Genomic DNA, 27055 nt, shown 5'->3' on the forward strand with positions numbered 1-27055 from the left:
CATTTCTTTCATTTAAATGTTCCAAAATGCTTTATTTCTGAATTTGTGTCATGTGGCCATCTTGGTTATTTTTGTCTAGTGTCTTGTAAGCTCATATGGGCTGGGCACCAGAAAGGTGCAGGACACCTAAATAAACAATTCAATCAATCAATCAAAATCCACAATAAAAGATGTTGGACTGGAACTCCAGCCTTTTCTCCTCTGTCCAAACAGACATTGAGTTGGTGATATTCCTTGAACCAGACTATCCTTAGGAGAGATCGATATCCCTCAAGCTAAATATTCTTCATACAGTATATGATCAAACATCAAGACTTATTCACAGAAGACATTTTGACATGTCACATAAGGAAAAGCACAGGTGTAAGTAATACAATTTCAGGGTCCTGGTATTGCACATACTGGCTCACTGTCACTGTGTTGTGGCTTTCTGGGACACAGAACAGAGTGATCATTAATGTTCTAAGTAACACCTGAGTTTTTCCTACAATGAAAGGTGAAAAAGGTCTTTTATTAGATTCTTTCTTTCTTCTTTCTTTCCTTCAGACTAACTTCAATTGTCACAACTACACTTAACACTTAGTCTTGATGGGCTCAAGGGTTTTGACAGCTCAGATTAGTATTGTGACTGTTCTTACTGTCCTTGCATGCATCTATTGAAGTAAAATTAGCTACATTTACTTGCAAAACATACTATAAATAAAGATAATTTGGCATTTCTGTAGCTATTAAAAGTACACAATGTGGCTGATCAGGTCCCTGTTCTCTGCCTCTTTCTTCTGACAGTAGCTGTGTGATTATCCTACACCTAAGTCAGGAGTATTGTTAACTAATTATTAACATGTCAGTTAATCTTAAGAAAATGGTTTCAAGACTTGGGGAAGAGAATCATTGTTCAATGAGGTTTAATCACACATTGTTGAACATAGCAGTTTGGACATGGAGTAAAGCTGCATTACCAATCAGGCAAAGCAGGCAAATGCTCAAACTAATTGTACCAAAAGTCTGAGCTTTACTGTGTGTCAGGTGGTTTGTGGTAATTTGATGAATAGCTAATTTGTTTAGAAGGCAAGACTGAAGTACAGTATTAACTAATGACACTCTGCATTATAGTAGCCAGTAGTATTCATGTAGGTTTAGTTTATTTTGTGCTCATGTGGTGCTTATTCTTCTGGCCATGGCATGAAAGTATTTAAAATGAATCAATTTAAAGACCTGAGAGGGCCAAATAGGGCCAACAACAAGCATGTTTTGTACAGGATGTCCTCTTTTTTATGCCTGTTTCCACAAACATTGATAATGAATTCGGGAGAATGAGTGTCATCATCCATAGACTTAAATTTCTACACATAAGGATATATTCATTTACACCTTTATTACATCCCCAAATCCTGATCATCCTCCAGCCCTGCCTCTCTCTCTCTTTCTCTCTGCACAGGCTGCTGTGGCTGCCAACAAAAAACCACTAGATGGCACATTTAACGGGGTTATATGGCCAAAAACAGCAAACGCAGTCCACGTCAAACAGACAGATGGCGCAATTGCCACAGTGATGCTGACTTGTACAGTTCAGAAAATGATCTGTTTTCTCAAAACAAACGGAGACAGGCCCCATTCTGTCAGCGCCCATTGATCATTGTGCATACAACTGCGCCTTGTGTGGACTGAGGAGACAGCAGGCAGCTCTTTAATCGCAATGCTTTGATGAGATTTGGAAATCTACACAAAAAGTTCCTGCCTTTATGTTAAAAAAAATACTTTGTGATTTGGTATGCAAACCAATGCAAAAGAGGGGAAAATGTGAGTTATTACATGTAACAAATCTGCAGATTTGTGTTATCCAGATTACACAGTGTGGTGCTCAGTTTATGTAATTTTGGCATACCCTGTCAGAGAAGCGAGAGAAGCGAGAGGAGGCTTCAGCAGTCAGGAAAAGGTAAAAAAAAACAAAAAAAAAACACATGTATTCCTGACAGCCCATTGGTCCAAATTTTCCCTGTGATGCCACAATACTGCACACACGTGACCTCCCTGTTTTCACCCAGTTAAACGCATGTACTTAAAAGACAGGCCACTACCATTCACCACCAACACAAGCACGATTAACACAATATTAATGTCAGCAAGGTAAGCTCGCTGCTGCGGGGACTCGGATCACTGGAAGTGGGACCATGGCGGCTGCTACGAGCAGCAACACATCCACAGCCACGCTACAGATAAAGCACTCCAGTATCGAGCATACGCGGAAACGCATAGACCCGAGGAGGAGGCAAGCGGCGCTGTCTTTTCTCAGCAACATTTCTCTAGATGGACGACCCGTGCAAGACGACGCCGACAATCAAAATGAAGAGGAGAACTCGCTTGAAGCTAGGACTAGACATAGCCTGGTTTCTCCGGAGCGCTCGGCGGCGTACGGGGCTTCTGGCGCCCCTGGAGCTGCTGCTGCTGCTGCGGCGGCGGCGGCGACTACGGCCGCCCAGGCGCTCGCCTTTGCAAACCAGGCTCTCCTCGCCAGCAGTCGGGCCAGTTTGGGGTCGAGTCCCGCAGCTGCCCCGGCGGGTACAGACACAGAGGGCGACGCTTTCTTGCCCTCGACGTTCAGCTCGCCTTTCTCTGCGGTCCCAGTCTCGACTAGAGGGAGGCTGCAGACGTACACTCAGGGAATCCTACCTGCCTCTTACTCCAGGCAAGCCTCCCAGAACTACTCCCTGGACGGCGGACAGATAGCCAACTCTGCCATAGAGCTGCAGAGGTCAAGGTAACTGTATGAACAACGGTTATACTTAACTGGGGAACATGCAGTACATTGTTCATGGTGAAATGGGGACGTTAGAGGCGCAGGATCTGCACAGCCAGTTCATTGAAGTGCACATTGATTTGATCATTGGAAACAAACAAAAACTGTTCTCCTTCCCAAAGAGCCCAAAAATCAGACCATCTGCTATTGCAAGCATGCAAAGGTGCAGTCAAGTCCTTATGCATGTTTAGTAAAGTCACAAGAGTCCTGCAGACAACTGTCAAGATGTCATGTTTTCAAAATCATGTTGCATATTCACAGTTAATTACAATATGATGCCACTGCCCCCTATTGCATTTGATTTTGTCAACATAGGAGCAGCCAGATTATGATTTCATTTATTATATTTTAGTCGATCTGTAGTTTCATGTGCATTTCATAACTTGGCAAATGCTGCACATATTAATCAGTTAAAGCCCCCCTCCAGTCAAAAAAGCGTTTTTCTTCTTGTTACTTCACTTGGCTGTTTGCGCTTCACTGTGCATGTATGCACAGGGTTTGACACCAGAAGGCTTTTTTTCACATCCATCTGCTGAAAATGAACAGTTTTGGCAGATGACCAAAAATTTGAATTTAAGGTGTGTATCTTCAAGTGTGATTTGTGACATCACAACTTGTTTAGGACCAATGATGCTCCAGTATACAACGCACACAGGTGTGATGTGGAAACTTGAAACCTCCAGGGCACATACACTGAGAATGGACTTTACAGTATTTCAACTTTTGAAAGAAACAATATTTGCATATTCATAGTTTCTGGATTTTTAATGAGGGAGAAGGAATAGATGTCATTTTAAGGGTTTTTTCACAAGGGAATTGAACTTTTTTGCGGAGAAACCATATCAGACACAATTTATTATACCGAGCAGAGATTTTTTTGCATGTCTTAAAACATGACTGGAGGTGATCTTTAAGGTTTAAAGACTGAATTTATTTGGAACTTACAGTGTGTAAAGAGCAGGGCCCTGAATGTAATGAATGAACCTGAACAGTTTTCTTGCAGCTCTTTCACAGTCAGCTGTTTTTGAAAAGGTACTTTTGGTTCTAAGCAACACTGGACACAGCAATACACAGCAGGAGGAGAAAGTTTGCTGTTTGTATATGTACTCCATGCAGGTGGTTGTAGCCTTATGACAGGGACACATACATATGATCACAGGTCCAACAGCTGTGGAGCTGTAACCTAGTTTTCCCTGGAGAGCGAACTCAGCACACCTAATCAGTTTCTTTCTTTGTTTCTGTTTTCTTCTCTGTCTCGCTTACTTGCTCACATAGACACATATGGCTAGCTCCCAAATTATTTTTAGTGAATGTCATTCCAAAACCTGGCACACACCTGCTGTCACCTTCTCCCTCTGTGTGATGTAAACATCCTGTAACTCTACACCCTTGTTCAACTCCACATTCAACAGGGGCCTGCTCCTCCATGTGGATGCTTTTTTTAATTCGCCCTCTTTGTCTGCTTTGTCCTCACGTCTGAGGCGGAGGAGAGGCTCGGAGGGTCTCGCCTCACAGCAAGACAGCTGTCAGTAACAGTAGTCTCATGGTTCTCTTGCTGTCAGAACCCGCTGTCAAATCCTCTCTGCTCCGCTTTCCTCTCAGAGCCCTTCTCTTACCCAAATCCTCTCCTCCCTCTGGTATCGCTGCCAGACTTCTCAGGAAGCTGTTTCATGGTGAAACACTCAGTAAGCATCTAGTTCCCCTTCCTGACCTCATGGAAAGAGCGCCGCCAGTGTCTTTAATCTGTACTTTTTTAATGAGGTGCATTGAATCGGTTATATAAGACTCAAGGCGAAGAAGTTAATCATTTCTGAATGCTGGTAATGTATAGGAAACGGACAGAATTGCAGAAATACAGTCCAGTACAACAGCACAAACCACAGCTTCAGAAATAAACTGTTGAATTGATACACAGGCTCAAAATAAATTTAGCCTTAAAGTGCCAGAAACACGGAAATTTGGACATCTGCACATCCACAACAGCTCCTTCTGCTGAGGAAGATTGTGTAATACCATCAAAAGCTCTGGAACAGATGCTAAATAAACGTTGTGGTGTGAACTGTCTGTCAACTTTCAGGCTCATAGTGAACATTGTTTGTCTCAAATGGGCACATGGTGGTACTGAATGGTAGTGAATAGTATATGCATGTGGTATTGAATTGCATTATATTGTATTTCACAACAATACTCATTGGATAGTTGAAACACTCCATTTCTACTACAGTTAGCGCAGTGTATCATTTGAAATAGCAATGCTGATGCAATACCTGAGTTTGGGTCGTGATTCCACAAAAATACTTTTCTTTTTTTGACACCTTTCTTTGAGGAATATATACATGTTTTCCTGCAAAACCCTTTTTTATTCAACAAAATGTTAAACACAAGCAGCCATACAGGGAATTTTACTAAATAGAATACAATTGAAATCTGGCAAAGTTAGGATTCACATCCATAAATCTCCAATCAAAGCATTAAATACCAGATTTTAATACTCTCTTGATACTCATTGCAGTTGGTACCATAAAAGTATTAGGGTTTAGTACCCAGCTCTAACCACAGTGTTGCATGTTTGACATCCCTTTTCTAGTCAACCGTTCTGTTCTGATGGTAAATACAGTATGAAGTTGTTAAACCCTGACTGTACTCTACTTTTGGAGTGTACTTGGAGGTCGTCCACACAAAATGAGTTCTAACGTGGAGAAGTAAGCAACCTGTTGATGGAGCACGGCCATATTCCACCGACGCGCAGACAGACAAGCGTTCTGCACAGTGCCTGGTTTGTTTTCTGAGGGCAGCTGGTGGAAACGTGTCCAGAGGTTCCTGGCTGGGAGAGGCAGGATGCCCAGGCTTTCTGAGAAGCAGTCTGGCTCTCTGCTCTGTATTTTCTGTCCTCCACTTCCTCTCCCAGGGGCATCAGAGACACACTCTCCCCTCAGACTTTTTGGCCTTTAGTCCGGCTCCCATTCAGGAAGTTGCGGAGCCTCTGATGTGCCGCCAAAATAGACTTTCTGAGGCCAAAGCTGTTTTAGACCATATCCTCATCAGAATCGAATGCATGAAAATGATGGATGATTTCATACTCAGCTTTCCTTCCACTCCTCAGCGTTCATCCATCATGAATCAGCACAGCAAGAGCTGTGCTTTAAATATAGCACAACTATTACCATCTGGCCTTGTCTGCCTAAGGTCTAGAGCGATCTTCATTTCATCCTTTCTCCCCTAAAACATAGCCAGGCTAAATCTTCTCACATCCTGTTACAGTTAGGTTTCCATTACACTATTACAGTGCAGAAGCATGTACTGTATTTTCACAACATTTTTTTAGCATGAGGCAGCAGAAGCTGTGGCTGGAAAACAAGCAGCACACCCATTATAATGGTCCTCTAGAGTTTTTATGTGATTGGGTCACATTCTTCTGGTTATGAGATTGATTGTTGTTCGGTGAAGTCATGGTTGGCATAATCACAGGATTATATAAGAATGCTTCATTTTCCTTCACAGCGTCTCTCAATGCCTGAGTTGTCAACAAATGCCCCCTGTAGGATATGACTGAAGAAACCCAATGCAAATATATGACAGAAGAACAATGGTCAGCATGTGTTTTACTCTATGCATACAGTCAAGATGGACCCCAGAGTTGTCCTGCTTCTCACCCTGACCAGCTAACAGTGCAGCATATTGCTGTTGTAATTGTTTCAGTTGTGTTTCAATATGTTTACCTAAACCATTTATTTTTCAAATCTGCTGATTCACCACATGTATTGTCCCCAGTGCATATTAGATCCAAAGAAGCTGAACTGCCCTGACTGGATTTTATAAAAAAAAATCAGAATAATCACATTTCCGTGAAGAAGCCCTGAACATTACATTTATTTTCACTCAGCAGCTCTCCGGCAAAATGGAAGACTATGTCCTGTGGCAAGCTGCCAATGGGGCGTACGTGTGAAACTGTTTAATCTCCACATCTAAATAGTCCACTTGAGTTTTATAGCTTCATTGCAAGGCACCACTAGGCAGGATTATCAATAGCTTTTTGAAACATTTTCATTGCAAAGGGATGATATTGCATTTGCTGTAGAAATGGGTAATGCAGTATGGGTTGTATTTACTTGAACAAAATTACTTGAGGCAACAATAGCAGGAATTGTTTCAGAGACACTGAAGGATGCTTGTTGTTGCTCTTTTACCACTAATTTATACTGAGGCTTCTTTGAAGCGTCTGACTGGGCCTTGTTCATGTCAAACTGGATAAAAAACGGACTGTTTTAATCCTAGTTGCTAGCGTCGTGTCTGAAGTGAATGAGTAGCCTGGCCCGTGTTATTGTTTCCAGGATTTTTACTGGCCTGGAAAACATCTTTTGCATTAAAAACACATCCTGCTGCTGGTCAATCACAGTGGCTCGATCAAAGTGCTCACAAGCACAGTTCACGTGTGTCCTCGTGAACTGGAATTGTGACCTTCAGCCAACTGGGAATAATTTTTGAAGCATTGGCCTATGGCTTATATATAAGTCCTATATTAGCTTCAGCTGCACTTTTCAATGCTTTTTTGCATGTTCAACTCAGTACACATACAGTATTGGCATGTGAGTAATGTAATAATATAGACTTGGAAAAAATCAAACTTATACTCTTTTAAACATTAATTCATTTTTTAACAAAACAAGCTGTAAACACTACATTGACATATTATCACCTAATAAAGTTATGGCAATGATAGCAAACAGTTGCCTTTTTTACACATTCAGCAGACAGGGAGAAACAATAAAATTCATTTGAAGTAGTGATTTTGGTCAGCTTGTAAATACGAGTTTGTTATTCTCTCTCCTTTTAGCTCTTTCTGTACTCTACCAACTCTTGAAGGAAATATCTGTCTCTTTAGCTGTTAAATGCTGCACTGTGTGAACAGCAAGATGCTAACAATGTCTGTCTGTTGTTTGGTGCCAGGCAGACAGCATAGAGTGAGTCTATCTGAAGCTGATGAGAGCGGTGAGAGTGAACCAAAACAGTAGAGCTGCGGGCCATAAAAACCAAAACAAAGAGCTGAAAGACACTAAAACTGTTTGTTGGGCTGAGGGGAACTGCAGAAACGGGTGATAATTCTCTGTGGGTTTGTTACTATGAGTGACCCCTTTCACAAATATCAATTAGTGCAGCTTTAAGTAATCTCAATTTTAGTCAATTTTGGATTAAAGAAGTTATTATCCTTTCTTATTAGCTAAAGACAGTGTTATATTCCATGCCAAAATCCAATATCACCTGGACATACATCAAAATACAGAAGCAGGACACTATATTTAGACCTTATTTTTTCAGAGAGCTTCATTTGGCATGAAGTAGTTTTAGCATCTGACTAAAATTGCAAATAAAGTGATGCACCATCAGAGAAAACTAAAGCCTTTGTTGTCCTTGACCACTTAGTCGCAGATCCTTATCTAGCCAATCCATCTCAGGCTTGTCACTGGAAGAGGATGATGTAAGACTGACCATAAATCACATGATCCCACAAGTCTGACCTTCAAGCAGAGGTCAGACCCTTCATAATGACCCTTTCGTCTTGCGCTAGCAGAGACTGCGGTGATGTCAGCTGCCCACTGTTCTATTCATTAGGGTCAACAATTTTACTGTTTATGCCCTTTATCAGGACTTGATGTTCTTCCCAGCAGTTTATGATCATTAGAGTCATAATATACAGTGCAGAGGGTTGGCTGATATAATGGCCCTCGGTTTCTTGTCTGCTTCAACAGTCTGGCTCCTCATGTAAACATTTATCCCACCCCATCTCCTCTGGTATACAGCGTTCACTCAGCTCATGTTGGTTTAAACCCGCGGAGATCCTCAAGGACAGAGTCATCTTTTGTTAATCTGTCCTCATGCTCTTGTCATTTATTAACCAGCCACCCTGCGTTACGCTTCGCTGTCTCTCCCCTCGGCTGAAATGCTCAGTGAAGAGGGGTGGGCAAGTGTCATCAGTTTGTCCTCGTGCTGCAGGGTCTACAGCATTACAACACATGTTGCATCGTGGAAAGAGATGGTGCAAAGATGATGAACAGTATGCATGGTGTGAACAGTCAGTTTTTTGCACTTTTACTTGGCTTTTCCGACTGCTGAAGATTAATTTAGTACTTGATGATGGACAGACCCTTTGGGAGAATGTGTCAGGTTTTTGTAATTTGACCACTAATGTGTTAATTTTCACTTGTTTAAATGTGGCTACTTCGTAAGGTCGACTAATGAGTTGGATTATGTTGCTATTGTGGTACTAAACATGCAATTACAACTGAATTTTGGAACAGCTCAGGCATACTTAGCTATCACATGTGGGTTTGTTTCTGAAACTGGCAGCTGATCATATAAAAAGTGGTGCAGCAGAATTAGCCTGTTGAGTCGTGCAACTAAAGTGTGAAATAAAGGCCATCTGTGACAAAAATGTGTTACACAAAGTGCTTGCAGAGCCAGCTCGTTATCCTCTCAGCAGCACTGATCCTGGAAAATTCTCTGTGATCTACGCAAGATTGAGGAGTGATCATGGACCACACAGGCACACGGCGGCGTTGATGGATGGCGATCATAACCGTCCAAGACTCGTTTTTGTAAATTAACCACAGAACATACAGAGACAGGTGATAATTTAACCAAGGTGTTTGACTTTTGTTCCAAGGCTCAAGGTGAACACACGGATACTTATTGCTAGAGCTGGGGATCAAACCCTATACTGAAAAGCGTCTATAGCAGCAAGTATCAAAAAATGCAATATATATAAATTTGTCATTGAATTCTTAGTGAGATTCTACGACTTGTTAACTTATTCTTTGATCAAATATTTCTAAATCAATAATCTTGCCTTTCTTTAAACTATATTTTACTCAGGCAAAGGTCTTGTGCATAGAACAGTTTGTCACACTTTGTTAAATTTGTTGTGGTTTTACATTGTTTACATGTTTATATTCCTCAAACTAAGGTTTTGAAAATGGTATTGTAGAAACTAAGGTATCATATTGGTGCAAATATCGAAAATTATCAAATGACACCCCACCCTAAACTATACAGTCACTGAAAAATGATTGATATGCCATACAGTTTGTTAGTAGTTGTGTAAGTGTGGCGGATGGCAGCTTTATCCATTGTTATTGAGCCATTGCTTTGCACTAAGTAGGTAAATGGAGATTTGGGTAAAAATTCCCTCCACTGTTTGTGAATGCTGGTACCTTGGTTTATTCTAAAAGCTAGACTGACCTCAATTTTCAGGGTAATGACCTCTTATGGATTTTCAGTGCCCACTCTTGCCATTTAGGTATTGTTGTGGAATTGACTTTGGTGTTGTGCCTTTTAATGAAATTGCTTTGCAGTGTGTTTGCTATAGCAAAAATAAAAACTGATCATGACAAGGATTATTATTATTTTGCCAGAGTTATTCTTAGAACTGTTTTGCAGATTGACAGTTATTTATGTAAGGTTTTTTTTGTGTTAATAATGTTTCTTCACATCCCCTCACTTAAAACTTCCTCTCTGTCTGTCTGTCTGTCTAGACGAAGACTCATCTCTCAGCGCTCCTCGCTTGAAACACTAGAGGACATTGAGGAGAATGCTCCTCTACGCAGGTATTTAACTGTACAGATATACCATACACACTTTGTCTGCTACTATATTTCTGTGTCTAAAATGAGCCATTCAACTCAGTGTAATGTATCCGTCATAGTTTCTCAGTTTTTTGACATGTTGATATTTTTGTTTGTTTTACATTTTAGATGCCGAACCCTATCGGGTTCCCCCCGACCAAAGAGCTTCAAGAAGGTCCACTTCATAAAGAACATGAGGCAACATGATATGCGCAATGGAAGGTATGGAGGCAAACAATGTTGTCCTTTAGTCAATACAAGTCCTCAGTGGATAATAGCAAGCTGCCTCCAGTCAATGAACTGCTGTTTGGATGTCTCTCACATTACACATCTCAGGCGAGCAGGCTCGGTCCATACACAGCATGTCATTCAAATTTAGAGGTAAAATGTAATTGATTGAGAATCCTATCTCTATTTAAAATGTTCTATTTTACTTAAATCTTTATTTGATTACCTTTTGTAGATTTGTAATCACACCATGAAATCACTGACTACTAAAAGCTAAATCACATCTCACTCTCACAGTTTACATAATCATCTACACCCCAAATCCTTGAATACAGACATATTTTTGCACAGTGGTTGATGTTTTACCCTATAATCATAAAATAAGTAAAGATCGTTGCAGTCCAGGCCAGGAGACCTATGAAGTTTTAAGGCTGCTCTGGTAATTATTTATCATAATCAGTCACATTCTTTGGATTGGAAAGATAATTTGCTAGTTAGCTTTTCTTTTGGGTGTTTTGTCATGCAGAGTCTAGTTCTGATGCTTTTTGAGTAATGAATCACTTTTGAGTTGAATATTTTTTTAAGTGTATATGTATTTTCCAGTCCTCAGTTCTATCATTATTCAGTATTTGGTTGATATGGACAAGCATAAGAAGATAGCACAATAACCCAGACTGAACCTTGTAGCAGTCATCTTGCTTAAATAGTCAACTGTTTTGGTAAGTTCCACTAGTTCCAGTAAAATTAAGTCATCTGATAGTTCGCCTCTGATGTATTTTTATATCCAGATCCACATGTGATGTGGAAGAATGGTGAGCTGGATTTTCCACACCATTAAGAACTGCTTGTTTATTAATTGGCACTTTGTGACTCATGTGTTGTTTATGTCCTTGATGCCGATTTTGGCCAAGTCGTAAAATTCATCATGTGTCTATGAGCTGCAGCTATTAAATGAAGACTTTTTGAAATAGTTGTAGTGTTACTTAAAGTCAACGCTATTCTGCCCACTGTGCTGTTGACATCTGGTCACTGGGAAACATCTCTGATTGGATACTGCATTCCTGTTTACATGAGTAAAAGCCAATTTAGTTTGAAAATAGCATGTTTACTCTTAAAAAAATAAGATATTGTAACAAAAATGCATCATTTGTTGCCCCCAAACCACTGACTATATACTATATGTACTACAAAACATCACACACCAAAGTCTCAGTTCATTCTCCTCATTCTGATTTTTTTTTTACTGCACACTCTCTCCAACTTTAACCTGTGGATCTTGTCAGATAGATATTGATTAGCTTGTTTACCATTTTTGTTTTTATAGGATAGTCCTTATCAGTGGCAGAAGATCCTTCTATAGTGTATTTTCTGTCCTGCCCTATCGAGATTGTAGCCAAGCAGGGTATGTATCCTACAGCATGCCGAACTTTGTAACTTCCTCCAGCCTGTGCTCCCTCTTTCCCTTTGTTTTCTCATCCCTTTTTTCTATGGATGTACTCTCCTTTGACTGGTGCATACATCACTAAGGGTTGGTTTTGGTGGATGCATTTTTTACCTTTTTAAGGTTTAATAAATAACTAAACAGTGGGTTGCAATGGGCTTTAAATGCTTAATTTCGTAAAGACTACACTGTAGCCTAATGCTTATTGCTTGTGTTGCTTTTTCCATAATGGCTCTGGTGGCTTTTGGGCACTCATCCTTTTTGTTCAGGTCAACCCATTTTTGGCTGTTGCAACTGTCGCTGGCTTTGCTGTGTAGCATTTAAGATTGACCTCTCCTGAGGTGCCTGCTCTTTATAGATTTTTGAAATTTTAGCCCTTTATACCTCAGCAGGGATTCATCATTAATTTACTTTCATGTGTTGTTCACTGGTCTAATGATTCTGGCAGTCTGAAGTTTCTGTTGTGTCCCCACAGCCATGACAGTTTGTCATTAACCATTTTTGTTTGCTCTTTGGCTGGGTTTAGAATTTACATTTCTTGGCACTAGAACAGAACACATCTCTGGCTTATCTGTAGACAACACTTATTTCCTTTTTTTTAAGCAACACCAGACTGCAATGGCTCTCAGAGACTCTTACCTGGTTTACACAGGGATAGCTCTAGTACAGCCGTGGTCCTGACGCCCACCAGTCACATGAAACGGTGTGTTTTGGAGGAAGTCAAAGAGAAAAGAGACAGATAAACACCAGAGAATACAATGCACAGAAAGAAAAGCTCCATACTGGGGCTTAGTGAAGAGCATAAAAGGCTCAATCCGTTTGTGGAATTTCCTAAGCCAGCCAATTAGTGCAAGGTCAAGGGTTAATAAACCCCCAGGGCTATCCAATATGCACATTTGACTGTGGATCACTGCTAATTGACAGTTTACAGTCAGACTTTGGCTGGCTCAGTCAAGTGTTGTAACTGCAAAACATTTCATTAGATGACTGTGCCCAAATGGCTGATTGCCTGCTGCTTCGTTCTTCCTGTCTTTCCTCATAACTATCGTCCGATGAACAAACATTGCCAAATTTTGCATAGCAGACAAGTACAGTCCTAAATTATGTATGATGAAATTTGGGGACAGTTCTACAAGTATAACAGTAAATATTCAAATTTAAAGTAATGGTGTGGGAAATATACTTTTTAGCCAAGATTTAGATTCGAAGATCGATACCTCTCTCTGTAAATATGAAGCTACAGCCGGTTAGCTTAGCTTAGCATAACGACTGGAAGCAGGGAGAAACAGCTAGCCTGGCTCTGTCTAAAGGTAAAAGAAAAAGTCTGCCCACCAGCACATAGAGCTAAAGCTAAAATCTTAAAGCAAAAATTACAATTTGTGGTTGTATAGGGGGATTATGTGCGGGACTATATCTTGGCCGTGTGCACTGACTTCCCTCACAGTGAAAACAAGACTCGAGGAAGTCAAGAAATAAACCAGCACTTAGACCCCATAAAACTGCAACTTGTCATTTTTACACTTCGGTTTTTATATGGATTAAACAGACAAGATATAATGTGTTAATTGGTGAGATTTAGATGTGCTGGTGGGCAGGTTTTTCTTTTACCTTTGGACAGAGCCAGGGTAGCTGTTTCCCCTTGCTTCCAGTCTTTATGCTAAGCTATGCTAACAGTCTGCTAGCTCCAGCTTCATATTTAGCATGCTAACATGAGAGTGGTATGGATCTTGTCATCGGTTGGCAAGAATAAGAAGGGTTGGGCCAATGTAAAAAATTTTCAAACTAGTTTGATATTAAGCCAAATACTGAACCGGACCGGTAATACCGAATTTTACCACTAGATTGGTGTACGTGACTCAGACACTCCTGAATAGAAGATAATGAGAGCCCATGAATGTGAATGTAGCGGCACCACAGTCAAGACAACTGTGTGACACATTCCTTGTGCTACGCCGCAGCTACACACAGCATGGCTATGCTATGCCAACGATGCTAGCCATGCCAACTAGCTGCTAGCCGTCGTGCAGGCTGGTAAACATTTCTGTCGTGTCCCTTCTGTGGGTTGTTTTTAAAACACAGACTGCTGGAAGCTGTAAGCAGCCTGGCCGGGTTTATCCGGGTTATTGGTTAGATCTGTGTCGTTAAGCCGAGTCAGCCCACTTCTTCCAGCTCGTCTTTGGCATCTAACTGGGTGGACAGCAGCAGCTGGCCCTTTCAGCGTCGGAGCCTACGTGTGAGACGCTTAAACGTCTCATAATGACAAATGCCGGTTCAGTCAGTTCACATAAAATCAAACCGGTTTAAGCTTGTACACCGAACCGGATCGGACCAGCAAAACCGGAAACCGACCCAACCCTAATAAGCATATTTTTCAAAACGTCTTAAGTATTGCTTTGAAGGGAAGGAAAACATTAAACTATGCTGGCTGTTTAATTGGACATCTGTTTATGGGGCACAATTGTGTCACAGTTAGAAGGTCATGGGTTTAAACTCCATGGGATCGACTGTGGCTTTTTTGTGTGGACTTTGCATGTTCTCTCTGTGTTGGCATGGGTTTCCTCCGTACACTCTAGTTTCTCAGATCATAAAAAACTTGCATGTTAGGTAATACTTCTGGCAGTGGAGTAAAACTGAAGTTGGTCCAAGAGCCAAAACAATTAGACTGGGTCAATTGCAGAGGACAAGTTTCCTCACAGGAATTCCTTAAGTATAACTTAGTAATTCTCATAATATAGTGTAATGGTTGATGCTTGGGAAAGACTGTGACATTACTATAAGCCAGTCAACCCAACCCCTACCTGATACTAGATTTAGAAACATTTGGCAGGGCACAATGAGCACTTTGCATAGATTATAACACTACTAACATCCAGATGTTTGAAATCAGTGATTCCTATTCATGCATGTTACTAAGCAATGTCAGCTTTCCTTTCATTTCTCCTTATTCTCAGCCGACTGAAGCACAACCTTTTTTATTTTCTGGATGGCTTCATAGAAAAGCTCTCTCCCTTGAAAGCTTTCCGTCTCTTATATTTCCCCTTTTTATTTTATCTCCACTGTCCTATAAGACGTCTGCTGCCTGGGGATCTCCATGTCTCTAATGCATCTGTCAACATTGTGTCCTGACGTGCCTGTCTGCCAGATAACACTGTTTTCATTTTAACAGTTTGGCCCCACATGTCATCAAAACACTAGGAGAGTCATGTGAGGGCCCACTGTGTCATTTGTTCTATTTATCTGGGCACCACTTTGAACAGAAAGCAAGACTGAACGAGGAAAGATAAGCACAGAGTAGGAAAACAAGACAGAGTTACGATTTAGTGTCTGCTGTCATTCTAAACTTTCAGATCAAATATTGTGCTAAAATAAGTCTGAAGTTAATATTTTATAAACACAGGTGGATATTTATGTTGGAAATCTTTGGTTATTAGCTATTATTTTGAAAATATTCACTCTGCCATTCTGAATGTTTTGGTTTTCAAGCGATCTTTTGATGACAAATTTTAGATTACTGGAAAGGATTAGAGTCTTCAGCTTACCATAACCTCTTTGATATCAGTTATTCAGTATGGCAGAGTGTGAATAAAGTGGACTGCAGGCATGTAATCTTTTATGTCAGTGCTCACAGACTGCATTAGCCTTTACTGACTGTGACCTAAAATCATCAAGTGGAGTTAAATCATAGCAGTAGCCAATGTTTAATTAGTTAATTTTATCATTGGGATTACTGCTATGACTCATATTTTACCCTTTTCTCAAATTCAAACATTGAAATGAACTAATTAAATATGACTCAATGTGTACACTGCATGTAAAAGCACCAGTCTGTATGCTCTCAGCAGCAGACGTTAAATACAGAAATATTTGGCTCGCACAGAATTTGTTCAGTCGAGGACTTTCTACTGTTTGCTCCACTGACACACTTTACTCTCCAGCGGTCTGTTTTCTACTTCAGCAGAGCATTTGACCTCCTGCAAATCTCCCACAGCAGTATGGCATTTCAGGCGTTGGTGAGGCAGCAGCAGAGTTTGAAGAGACTGGCCTGCAAGAAGGAAACTGTACTCTCCGCCATCCTTCTTCCCAAGGGTGCACTTTATTTCTGATTGCCCTGAAATGCACCCAAAGACACAGGCAATTAAAGAAACTAGGCCAGCTGATGAGCGCAGATCGATAGAGGGCCTATGTGTGAGGTAGAGATGGGGAGGTGAGCTATAACAGGCCTCAGCAACACGGTTAAGGAAAGGGATGGGAGTTAAAGAAGCTGCACAGATGGTTTGCATGGTGAAAGCTCTAAAAGGTCTTGTGCTCATCAGGGATGTAAAGCTGGAAGGAGGGCGTCAGCGACACCCGTCAGGAGGCGTCAGTGCCAAGGAGATGGTGATCGGGCTGGAGGGAGTAGAATTAGGAGCTGATGGAAAGGTGAGAAACTCACAGAAATGTCTGTGTGGAGGGGGGAAGCTTTTTTACAGTAAATATACAACTACTACAAAATTTGAAAATGGTAATAACTGATGTTTTCGCCAACTTAATCCAAGTACATTCAGTGTTGGGGAAGCAAAATGTAGAACAAAGTTACCAAATATCTACACAAGAAATGGAAAAGGTGCAGCAGAGCGGAAACTGGATAACTAGACATATTTCTTTTGTAGCTAAGAAGCTGCTGTCTGCATTTTGGCTGAATAAACATAATTTTTAAACACAGTTTTTAAAACACAAGCACAAAGCACCATAAGTTAAACTTAACTCTTGATAATATTCAAAATCTTGATGTTTAAAATCTCAGTAGTTGACCTTTTCTAAAATATTTTGTCATCCAGACAATCTTAAAGGAAACTTTTTATCAGTTTCTTATCCCTGTAGCTTGTAACATGCTAGACAAAAACATTTACACTTGTATTCCTTCCAAAACCTCCCAAAAGTAGTAGACAGTATTTATGGTATTTCCCCCAAAACTTTACTCAGTCACAGCTCACCAATGCTTGAACTTTGATGGAAGATTAGCTATCTCACAAACTTGTTAGTTGCTGCCTGCCATGTAGGCTAGAATGGTACATAAGCTATCTAGTCAGCCATTACTTTAAATCCACAGTGAAATAAAAAATACATCCTCTCAGCTCTACACTTACCTTTGTTAAGTATTCAGTTCTTATTCAGTTGAGTTCAGTTCTTGTCATATGCAAATACATCCAAAAATATATATATATTTTTAGTATTTTTATATCAATATCCCTGTCTTTTATCTTCCTGTGAAACATTTTCATATGTTTGATGACTCATCTTGAACTCAGGGGCGTATACAAAGATGTATCCAATCGAATTTGAATTTGGATGACATCTAGCTATCACACCCATCATATAAAACCATGCTTGACCGCTCGTGTGTCATTGTAGCTATCAGAACAATTACTGTGCGCCCACATATTCCATTTCACTGGGAAATCTGTCAAAGTACAGAAGTCAAGGACACACAAACTTCTGTTTCACTGTGACTTTAGATGCTAAAAAAAAACTGTTTATTAATCTTAAACACTACGCTGTGATTTCAATAAATTGAGAAAATAAACTCAGAAGACTTGTTTTTTCTGTATGTGGTGTACAGCAAGATCATTTCTACAACTCAATGCACTTTTTTTTATCATATTTGAACCACACACCATATGCCCTTTTCACAGCAGTATTTTGACATGTCATAGCAGGAAGCACAGGTGTAACTAAATACATTAATAACGACTGCATTCCTTTTAATTGAGTCAGTTCCAGGGCTCTGGTACTGTGCATGCTGGCTCACTGGTATGGCAAACTGGGGCAGTTTTGATAAATAATATTATTAGTTAAACCTGTGATTTCACTGCTATGATAAGTCAAATTGTCTGCTATGAAAGACGTCTATTAATCTAACAGGTGTAATTCATAGAGCAAAAATGTGAAGGTGAAACAAACATTATATCTACACCTGTGTTTTCAGACTGTGTCCTACACCCAGTTCTTATATCCCACTAATGTGCTGGGTGGCCGGAGAAACACCATCGACTCCACGTCGTCCTTCTCTCAGTCTCGCAACGCCAGCCACCGCAGCCTCAGTTTGGGTCGAGCCAACAGCAACCAGAGCAGCCTAGACACAGGTTAGTCAACTTGTTACAAAATGTTGCGGTTTCCTTGCCCTGCGGTTGTTTTCTCCATTATTCTGTATATTAATATTACAAAAGAAATTGTGCAAATATTTACTTGGCTAAACCTCTGTTGTTGTGTTTGTTGTCATGGCAGGGAATGATTTGGTTGACTTCCGTGAGTACGACCCCAATCTTCTGGATGACCCCCAGTGGCCTTGTGGAAAACACAAGAGAGTCCTCATCTTCCCCTCATACATGGTGAGAAAGTACTCTAGCTGTGTCTAACACACACCAACACCAGCAGTAGCAGCAGCAACAACAACAACAACAACAACAGCAGCAACTGCAGCCTTGTCCTCTTGAGAGCAGAAAGGAAAAGTTGTTTTTATCCGGGACATAACTCGCTGAAATAGATCTATCTCTTTTGACATGTTTTGTTGAAATGTCCTACGATAAGTCAATGTTTTTTTCCCCCAATGGTTATTTTTGTTATTATGGATCTTTTTTGCTCAGTTTTCCCACCATGACCAAGAACAATAACACACCGGAAAGATTCGTCTGCCTCAACTGTTTGTTCTAAAAATTCTCCTGAATTTTATCAGCTGTTTTTGAAAAGCAGCCAGGAGGATGTTTCAGACAGTTTTAATCAGCAAGGTCATTGGCCCAGAATCTCTCCCACCTTCTGGGGCCCAAATTAATACACATACTTTATCCCTGTTTAGTGGGCAGTAGCTTTTAAACAGTCCACTCCATCAGAGAAACAGCTAGTGTTTGTGTCTCAGCGCTAATCACTCTCACACTTTTCCGGAAAAGAACGGATGTTTTATTGTGGTTAGCGGAAAAGAACAAAACCCTGACTAGACTCCCACCTCATTCTTTCCTGGGCTCTGTTTTTGTTACGGAGACTGGCAGAATACACAGCAAGGACTGACATAGTTGAAATGTTCAGTCAAGGCCAGGCTATGTTGGGTTTTTTTTTTTTTTTCTACTCCCTTCCTCCAATTACAAAACCCAATGTCTCATAACAATGGCTATTGTGTTTACTACAAGAATGGAACCAGTAAATTCTCAGCATTTCACAGGTTTGACTGGTTGCTCAGAAGACATGACTCCCTGACTACACCTTCAAGTTCAAGCAGAAGATAATACTACCTTTTTTTTTTTTAAACATGGCGTGCAATTGAGGAAACCTTTATGCACGAAAAACCTGACTGTAGTCATTTTAATGTGGTAATGGAGCACATTTGGCTTTCACATTAAACCGTGGTGTTTACTTGTATGAAATAGTATTCTCGGGGTAAATAATGTGTTTAATGTGGTGACATAAAGTAAGTAAGTGTGGGGCTGGTCATAGTAAACTAGATTTTCTGTCATGCAGAATCATTGCTGTCCTGTTTCATGTTCATTTCTCAGGGCTACAACCATTGATAAGCATATTCGTTCTCCTTCGTGGTTCATGATCAGTAGCATGGTGTTCGGGGTGGCTGCCATTATTCATACTTCATGCAGTGCCTGCAATACCATACATGCATACTGAGAGTCATCCTTTTATTTTTAGCACCACTGTATGTGCTGTATGTGTGTCTTTCACTCACACTCTGTAGACACATTATTAAAGGATAATTTCATATTTTTTTTGTACAACTTTGCGCTTATTTTTGTACTTTTGGCCATCATTTCTATCGGTTATGATAACATTATAAACAGTAACACGATAATGCTGAGTTCCGGCAATCACTACGACAAAATCCGTAAGGGCAAAACACACAAGATCAAGGTCAGACAGGTTGTAAACAAACCAACATATTATTAATATTATTTATTTATTTAGTGCGATTTGGACATGGAGGTCGACACAAGATTACCAGTAACTCTTACTCACTCACTGGGCAAAGGGTATGTGTGTGTGTGTTTGGTCGAGATAAAAATTGGGTGTATGTGTGGCATGCGTGGATATACTGTATGCGTGTTTTGATCTGCCAGTCTGTGTATAAGTGTCTAAGGGGCGAGAGAGAAAATGGAAAGAGGGCAGAACAAATGGAAGCAGGAAGAGAAAAGTAAGACTAGATTTAAAAATGCTTTCGTCAAATCACGCGTAACACTTAATTTGGAGGTCAAATAAAGTGCAATAAAATGCAGTATGGAAAATAAAAGTTGAAGCAGGACATCAATCTGTAAACTTTGAGTCTTTACTACGGACAGTTTGGATAATTATTTTAGAGTTTGCCTTTGTTTCCTTCTCCAGTTTTGTTTAAAGCCTGTTTGATCATCTCACTGCTAGTGTTTCGTTCCCTATTGTACTATAGTGTTCCCAAATCTCAGCCATGTTATTATAACCAACTGGAAGGACAATAGATGTCGAACAGCAAAGGTCCTATTTTGCCTCCAGAACAGCTTAAATTTAAGCTTGGATTCAACCAAGTGCTGGAAATGCACTTTTTGTTTGACAAGGCTCTTTGTCCAAGCAGATTTGAATCCCCAAACTCTCAGCCACTCATTATATTGCCTTAATATGACTCACCCATTTGGTACTCGCAGCATGTTATAGCAAGCACTAAGGATTATTTTAAAAAATGCCCTTTGATAGCAGTCTGATTAAGGCGTGGAAAGCACTTAGGATCAACTCTCTTTTGTGTCCTCTTGGTTTTTAAGACACAGGTAACACCAGCGCTCAGTAAAGCCTCATTATGAGATAGTGGAATCTAACACTAGTGTGTGAGGATCCAGTCACCTTGCTCAGTGCTGAAACTGTGTTCGTTTTATGACACCCTCTCTGGTTTTCCTTTCCAGACAACAGTCATTGAATACGTCAAACCCTCTGACCTCAAAAAGGACATGAACGAAACCTTCAAGGAGAAGTTCCCCCACATAAGGCTTACACTCAGCAAGATTAGAAGGTAAAGCAGGCTGAAATGTACAGCTTGTTTCACATACATTAATAAAGAAAATCCCTGTGATTAAACGTAAATGTATTTATCTTGTAGAAGTAAGCTGTTTTACTTATTTCTTCTCTTTATTTCCGCCGCTTTTCTGTTTTCCCTCCCTTATTCTCTTCTTTTTCCCTCCCTGCAGCTTGAAAAGGGAGATAAGAAAACTTGCCCAGGACGAATGTGGGTACGAGGAACCGACAGTGGCCATGGCTTTTGTCTATTTCGAAAAACTCGTTCTTCAAGGCAAACTAAACAAGCAGAATCGTAAACTCTGTGCTGGAGCTTGTGTCCTCCTGGCAGCCAAGATTGGTGGTGACCTCAAGAAACACGAGGTTAAGCTTCTGATAGATGTAAGTAAGACCTAGTATTTATCTAAAAACAGGATGTGATGTTGCTAGTTGAGCAGTTTCCAAAACAAAACAAGATTTTCAGGGGATGTTTCCAGATTCCACTTTTCAAACTTCATGTCACCAAGTCTCAAGCCAAACCCAACACATCTGTTTTCACAGGCTGAGTGGTGCTTCTTATGACAAGTAAACTGATTGTATGTGTAAAATTGGTGGAGTGGGCTCCTTGGGAGGGGGGCCATAAAGAGTCAGGAGCTAAAACAGCCTGTTTCACACAGAGGCTAAACTGAGGGGCTGCATAAAGGACAAGATAAATAAGGAGTTTTTTAAACTCTAAATCATGAAAAGATATTCCAGTAGAGCCTCAGAATAAACACATAAACCAGGAAATGTGCATAATATGTCCCCTTTAACATTACGTGATAATTATTCATGGAAGTTCTCCCATAACTTTGTAGTGTTTGGACATAATAATATTCACGTCAAATCCATCATGTAAATTTTAACTTCGTCACTACTGGACTGGTGTTGGACAATATACTAATAATATAATGAATTGTGGGATACAATTGGCTCTTTTTATTGCTTGGAAGCACTGTTAGAAGCGGTAGCATTTTTAGGTGGAAAAAATGGTGGGGCTACAACTACTTTGGAGAGAAGCATGACCAGAAAATTGCATGATTTTATAATTTGACATAATGCTTCATATCCCTGAAATAGTAATATTTTGACTCTTCTACAGCATAACTACAGGACTAGATAAAATATGGCAATGTGACTGTCAATACAGGCTGCTGGCTTTGCAGGCTGAAGAATAGCAATAGGAGGAGGAGGGGAGTGGCATTTTCTGGGGAATGCATGTTTTAAAGGTGCTATATGTAAGAATTGTCGAATTCATACTCCACCCAAAAAAACTGGGGGCAGCATATCACCAGAAAGTTGAGGTGTCCGTTGCATTACGCTACATTAGCACCAAATCAATAGTGCATTAGCACTCTGTTAGCTAGTAAACTAAGTAACTTACTAGGTCTTTGACTAAGTATGCTAGCAATATCAATTCAGTGCTAAATAAATCTAACCTGTGGAATGAGCTGCAGAGCAGCGCTACTTCCTTATCCTCTCAAATTAGACTGGATGCTACAGTGAATCACTATTGCCTCTTGAGGTATAAATTGGTATTACGAGACAGGACGGGCCATGTTAGCTGGTTAGCATGCTAACTTAGGTAGATATCTCTGCAGCACAATACATAGACATCTTTGACATAACGTTAAAACTGTTAGCTATTTCTGTGGATAGTTTTAGTCCATTTTTGAATGTTTCAAACTAAAACTCTTACATATAGTCCCTTTTAAGTAAATGCAGGAAGGAGAGCAGAAGATAACTGGAGGAAGAGGGGGAACAGTGGTAGACACCTGAATGAGTAAAGGCAAATAAGTATCTCACTACTCACAGGATTAAACAGTTCAGCAGCAGTGAGCTGCCTTTAAATCACCATAAAATCCAGCCAAAACCATTAGTATCCTAAAAACTTGCCCTTGGCAAGATGCCATCCCTTCCGAAAACACACACAGGAAGCAAAAAAGTACCTTCTTGGACAAGCTAGCAGTTAGCCATTTTTTTCCTGGAGAACTACTCCACATTAAATCTGCGATTATTTTTGCCTGTGGTTTGGTTTATAACAGTGTCATGTGGCTGGTGGGCAACAAGGTGTTTAACCTCACGCTTTTCTTCAAAAGGCAGAGTTTCAAATCTGTGTTTAGAAGGTAATTCACTTTGTTAACGATGGCAATTACTTTCCAGGAGAAAAGCAACGGTTGCTAACCACTAACTACAAGTGAATGACGTTTCTAAACCAAAATAGCCAATCAGATAACAGCATTTATTGTTTTTTTAATGCCATTATCTCGAGATCATGAGTTAAATTCGTTATCTTGAGAAAACGAGATGATCAACCTGTTATCACAAGAAAACAAAAGGTTGTTTCTTCTTATTTCTTATAATGTTTATCAGATATCAGTGAGTGCCATGCCAGCATGCATAGATGGTGTCTTGACAACTGTAGCAACTGATTTAAGTTGAAAATGTCAGATCAAGGAGTACCCATTATTTTTTAACAGCACCTGTATTGATGACATCTGTGTCACGGCCAAATGGCAGGTTGATTAACTCCTGGTCATAATATGATGAGATGTTTCATGTAGGAGAAGTACCAAACGATACCTTTTCATTTTGTTAGACTTAATGAGAGAAAGGAAAGTGGGGTGGAGAGAAGGAATAAGAACCAACATATGACAGATTTGAACCCATGTCCTTGGAGCCACCTGAAGGCTTCTTATTCTTGATCTAAATAGCTGAGCTATGTGAACATGAAGAGAAGACAGAATGACAATGACAAAGAAGACAAATGAGAACAAGCTCCACCCATGATAAATTATCAGGTTATCTCGAGAAATCGGCCTTTTGTTTTCTCGAGATAATGAGATATATTAACTCGTGATCTCGAGATAATGGCATTAAAAAAATAATTGGCCATTCTCAGCATCCGTAGCTTGCGTGGCTTGCATGTTGTTGTTTTCCTGCACTCAAAAGCATTTGGTGTCGTGAGAGTGGGGCTATCCCCACATAGCGGCTTCTGAAGTCAAATACAATTAAAATCACCCTATTGTATCAAGCCACTGACCTCAAATTTCATAATAATAATAAATAACAGCAGCGACCGAGTATTTTGTGTCATTCATTAATACGGAATTATGCACCCAGTGTGGGTGAAGTGTAGTGTGTGTTGACATATGTAAGCTGTGGGACACACTTGCCTATCTGGCAGTGCATGAACTTGGGTGCACAAGAGATGCAAGTGTGGGTACTGGGACGCACCCAACATTTCACCCCTGCCACCATTACATTGTTGACATAATGAGTACAAGGATTTCACCAACAGTAGGAATCTCGTCACCCAGTCTTATTCAGATTGTGGTTTTGCAGGACCAGTCCTTATGAAGTGCTGCTTAAAATAAGCGGGTGTGGTTATGAGTCATGGGGAAGCAATTAGGAAGGCAGCGTTCTGTGTATCTATTGTTCAGTCTTAACTTAATTTTTTTTTTTCTGGCAGAAACTGGAGGAGAGGTTCAGAGTGAACCGCAGAGAGCTGATAGCCTTTGAGTTCCCTGTCCTGGTGGCACTAGAGTTCAACCTGCACCTGCCAGAACATGAGATTATGCCCCACTACAGACGCCTGCTGCAGACTTCCTAGCATTAGTGACCCATCAGGAGGACGACCACCAGGTTCTCCTCCTGATCTTTTGGTTCCCACGGTATCCATCCTCCTGCTTCTGTCCTCATTCCCCGTCCCTGTCTGACAGCTTCAAGGTACCGCTGGCTGCCGCTCAGCTGCAGCCGCTCAGCTGCAGCCACTCATCACTACCGACAACACTCTCCTTCCTCTCAGAGACCTGAAATCAGCCAAAGGGACACACATTTCTAAAACTTCTCTCCATTATTTGACTTCTATATTCATCACTACACAGACTTCTGAAAGAAAGGGTTCAACTGTCTGCAAAACAAGTTGTTTTTTCTAGTTTGCATGTTTCCCATCTCTTCATCTTCACTGTGTATATTTTAAATCTCTCTTGTTGATTAAGAGAGCTATTTTGTTTGAATCTGATGGTGGACTTTTTTTTTCTGTTAAAAGCAACCAATGATTGTAAGATTTTTTATCATCTCTTTTCATTAATCGCCTTTGTGTAAACTTTGGTATGATTGGTTGCCTCCTGGCCTGCATAAAATTTAAACAAAGCCTTTTTAAGTGGCTGGTTTTGGCTGGACTGTTATTCCACAGAGTGACTCATCTTTTCGCAAGTCATCGTCTTAAAAAGTGCACTTTTTCCAATGTTGCGAGACTCGGGGGGGGGGGGGGGGGGGGGGAAACATTTTTTCAGACTTTTAATGAGCTTGGGAGCTAACCCTGAAAAATAAGCTGTGTTCATAAGCACCACACACATATCATTCGAATGGACATTTTGATTTGTTTTTTCTCGATTTTCTAGCCACAACTACCCGCATGAAAAGTCACTATTGTTTGTACACAGGTACTTGCAGACAAGATGGGACTTCCTATTTTCATTGAAGTATTCCATTCGTTTTCTACCAGTCAAATGCTTGCTATGGACTTACAGCAACCAGACCCACTTTTATCAGTGTCGAATTCCCTGTGCTCTATGTTAGAGTGTATTGCTAGCACATTTACAGTGCTATAACGGGGTCAGGAAGGTAATTCTTGTTCATGAGTGCAAAAATGCCATTAACCAGTGATCAGGATTTGGTATTTAGAACAGCAGAGTGCTCTAGTGTTGAGAGAGAGAACATCCCTCACCTGTTGGATGCAGGTTAAGATCCTGTATCAGTAATTATCCTCCCTGCTGACATGGCCTAGAGCAAGACTCCAAGTCCCATCAGGATTCAGGGACTCTGCTGTTAAACTGATCCTGACCTCTGACCTCTCTGGAGAGGGGAAGTCAAAACGAGATCCCGACAGGGATTAATGAGAGATCACTCATTTGCGTATAACGTGAATCAGCATTTGTTGATTTGAAATCTATTGAAAAAAAAAACACTGAAAATTGACAACTTTAACAATGACCAATTTTTACAAAAGTATTATTCCATTTATTTGGCATGTATGTATCTCAACTTGATTTTCTTTTTTTTTTGTATTACCTTGAAATGTTCTGGACTGAATTGCGTAGTCTCACACAGTACAACAGAGTATTGAGAGACCACCGAATCAGGAGCACAGGCCTACTTGAAAAATGGTATTTAATGCTGCTCCATGTATTGATGGTATTTGAGTTACAATGATCACAAAGACTAAACCAAATTGTAATGAGAGAAGCATGGATTATGCTGATTTAAGGTGAAAAAAAAACTGAGCTTATTTCTGTTTGCAAGCCCAAAGATTTCGCTGTATGATGCACACTAAAGACTGTGAGGAAAGACTCATGGGCGACACTTATTACCTGTGTATGTTTGTAAATAAATTGCTTTGCTTGTTCAATCAAGACGAGACTCTGACATGTTTTTTGCTTCACCTGAATCTAATCTATATTTAAGATAACCTGCGGGTTGTTTCATAATGCAAGATTACACGTTAAAGCCTGGCGTACTTCAGTGAATCCAACTTGTTTTCAGGAATTTCATTTTTATAAAGTAGGTTTAAATAAGTCTGACCTAAGTTACCATGGAAACGTATCCTCCCCAGACTAGCCTGGTAAAGGTCAGGCTAGTTTTCAGGCTTACTGTGGCTTCACTTCAGGCTGAACCGGGGTTACAATCAATCGGCCAGACTGAAACAGTGTTTTCTCCAAAGATCCTCCCCAAGGCTTCTCTTAACTGCTGCGCTGTGACCATGAGTCAGTTTATGGTACATGTCAAAGTCATCTTGCAGACATGTTACATTTATCACATTTTGACATGGTCTGCACTTCTGAGCTCATATCATTTTCAGTCTGAAGTATTTGCACAGTATTGTAGTCAACTTGTGCACTTCATTGCCAGAAATATAAAGCAAATGATCAACTTTGTTTG

At 40.3% G+C, this 27055-nt stretch overlaps 1 protein-coding gene across 2 annotated transcripts; it reads left to right on the forward strand.

The window, feature by feature from the left end:
• Window positions 1-1711: 1711 nt before the first annotated feature.
• Window positions 1712-26529, forward strand: cables1 (Cdk5 and Abl enzyme substrate 1). 2 transcript variants are annotated; one of them, XM_067606189.1, is made up of 10 exons: window positions 1712-2758; window positions 10327-10398; window positions 10546-10638; window positions 11969-12046; window positions 16399-16504; window positions 18051-18207; window positions 18350-18453; window positions 20986-21092; window positions 21268-21475; window positions 24585-26529. In XM_067606189.1, exons 1-10 carry the CDS (start codon window positions 2172-2174, stop codon window positions 24723-24725), a joined length of 1653 nt encoding a protein of 550 aa, XP_067462290.1. In that variant the 5' UTR covers window positions 1712-2171; the 3' UTR covers window positions 24726-26529. The 2 variants fall into 2 exon arrangements, with proteins under 2 accessions (XP_067462290.1, XP_067462291.1); XM_067606190.1 differs by lacking the exon at window positions 11969-12046 and having other exon boundaries at window positions 1715-2758.
• The last annotated feature ends 526 nt before the right edge of the window (window positions 26530-27055 follow it).

Source organism: Thunnus thynnus, chromosome 12 (assembly GCF_963924715.1).
Source record: "Thunnus thynnus chromosome 12, fThuThy2.1, whole genome shotgun sequence".
NCBI lineage: Eukaryota > Metazoa > Chordata > Actinopteri > Scombriformes > Scombridae > Thunnus > Thunnus thynnus.

Coding starts and splice junctions, on each gene's coding strand:
- cables1 (XM_067606189.1), top strand. CDS start 2,172: ATGGCGGCTGCTACGAGCAGCAACACATCCACAGCCACGCTACAGATA. Junction 18,208..18,349: donor CCAGAGCAGCCTAGACACAG/GTTAGTCAACTT, acceptor TTGTCATGGCAG/GGAATGATTTGGTTGACTTC. Junction 21,476..24,584: donor AGGTTAAGCTTCTGATAGAT/GTAAGTAAGACC, acceptor TTTTTCTGGCAG/AAACTGGAGGAGAGGTTCAG.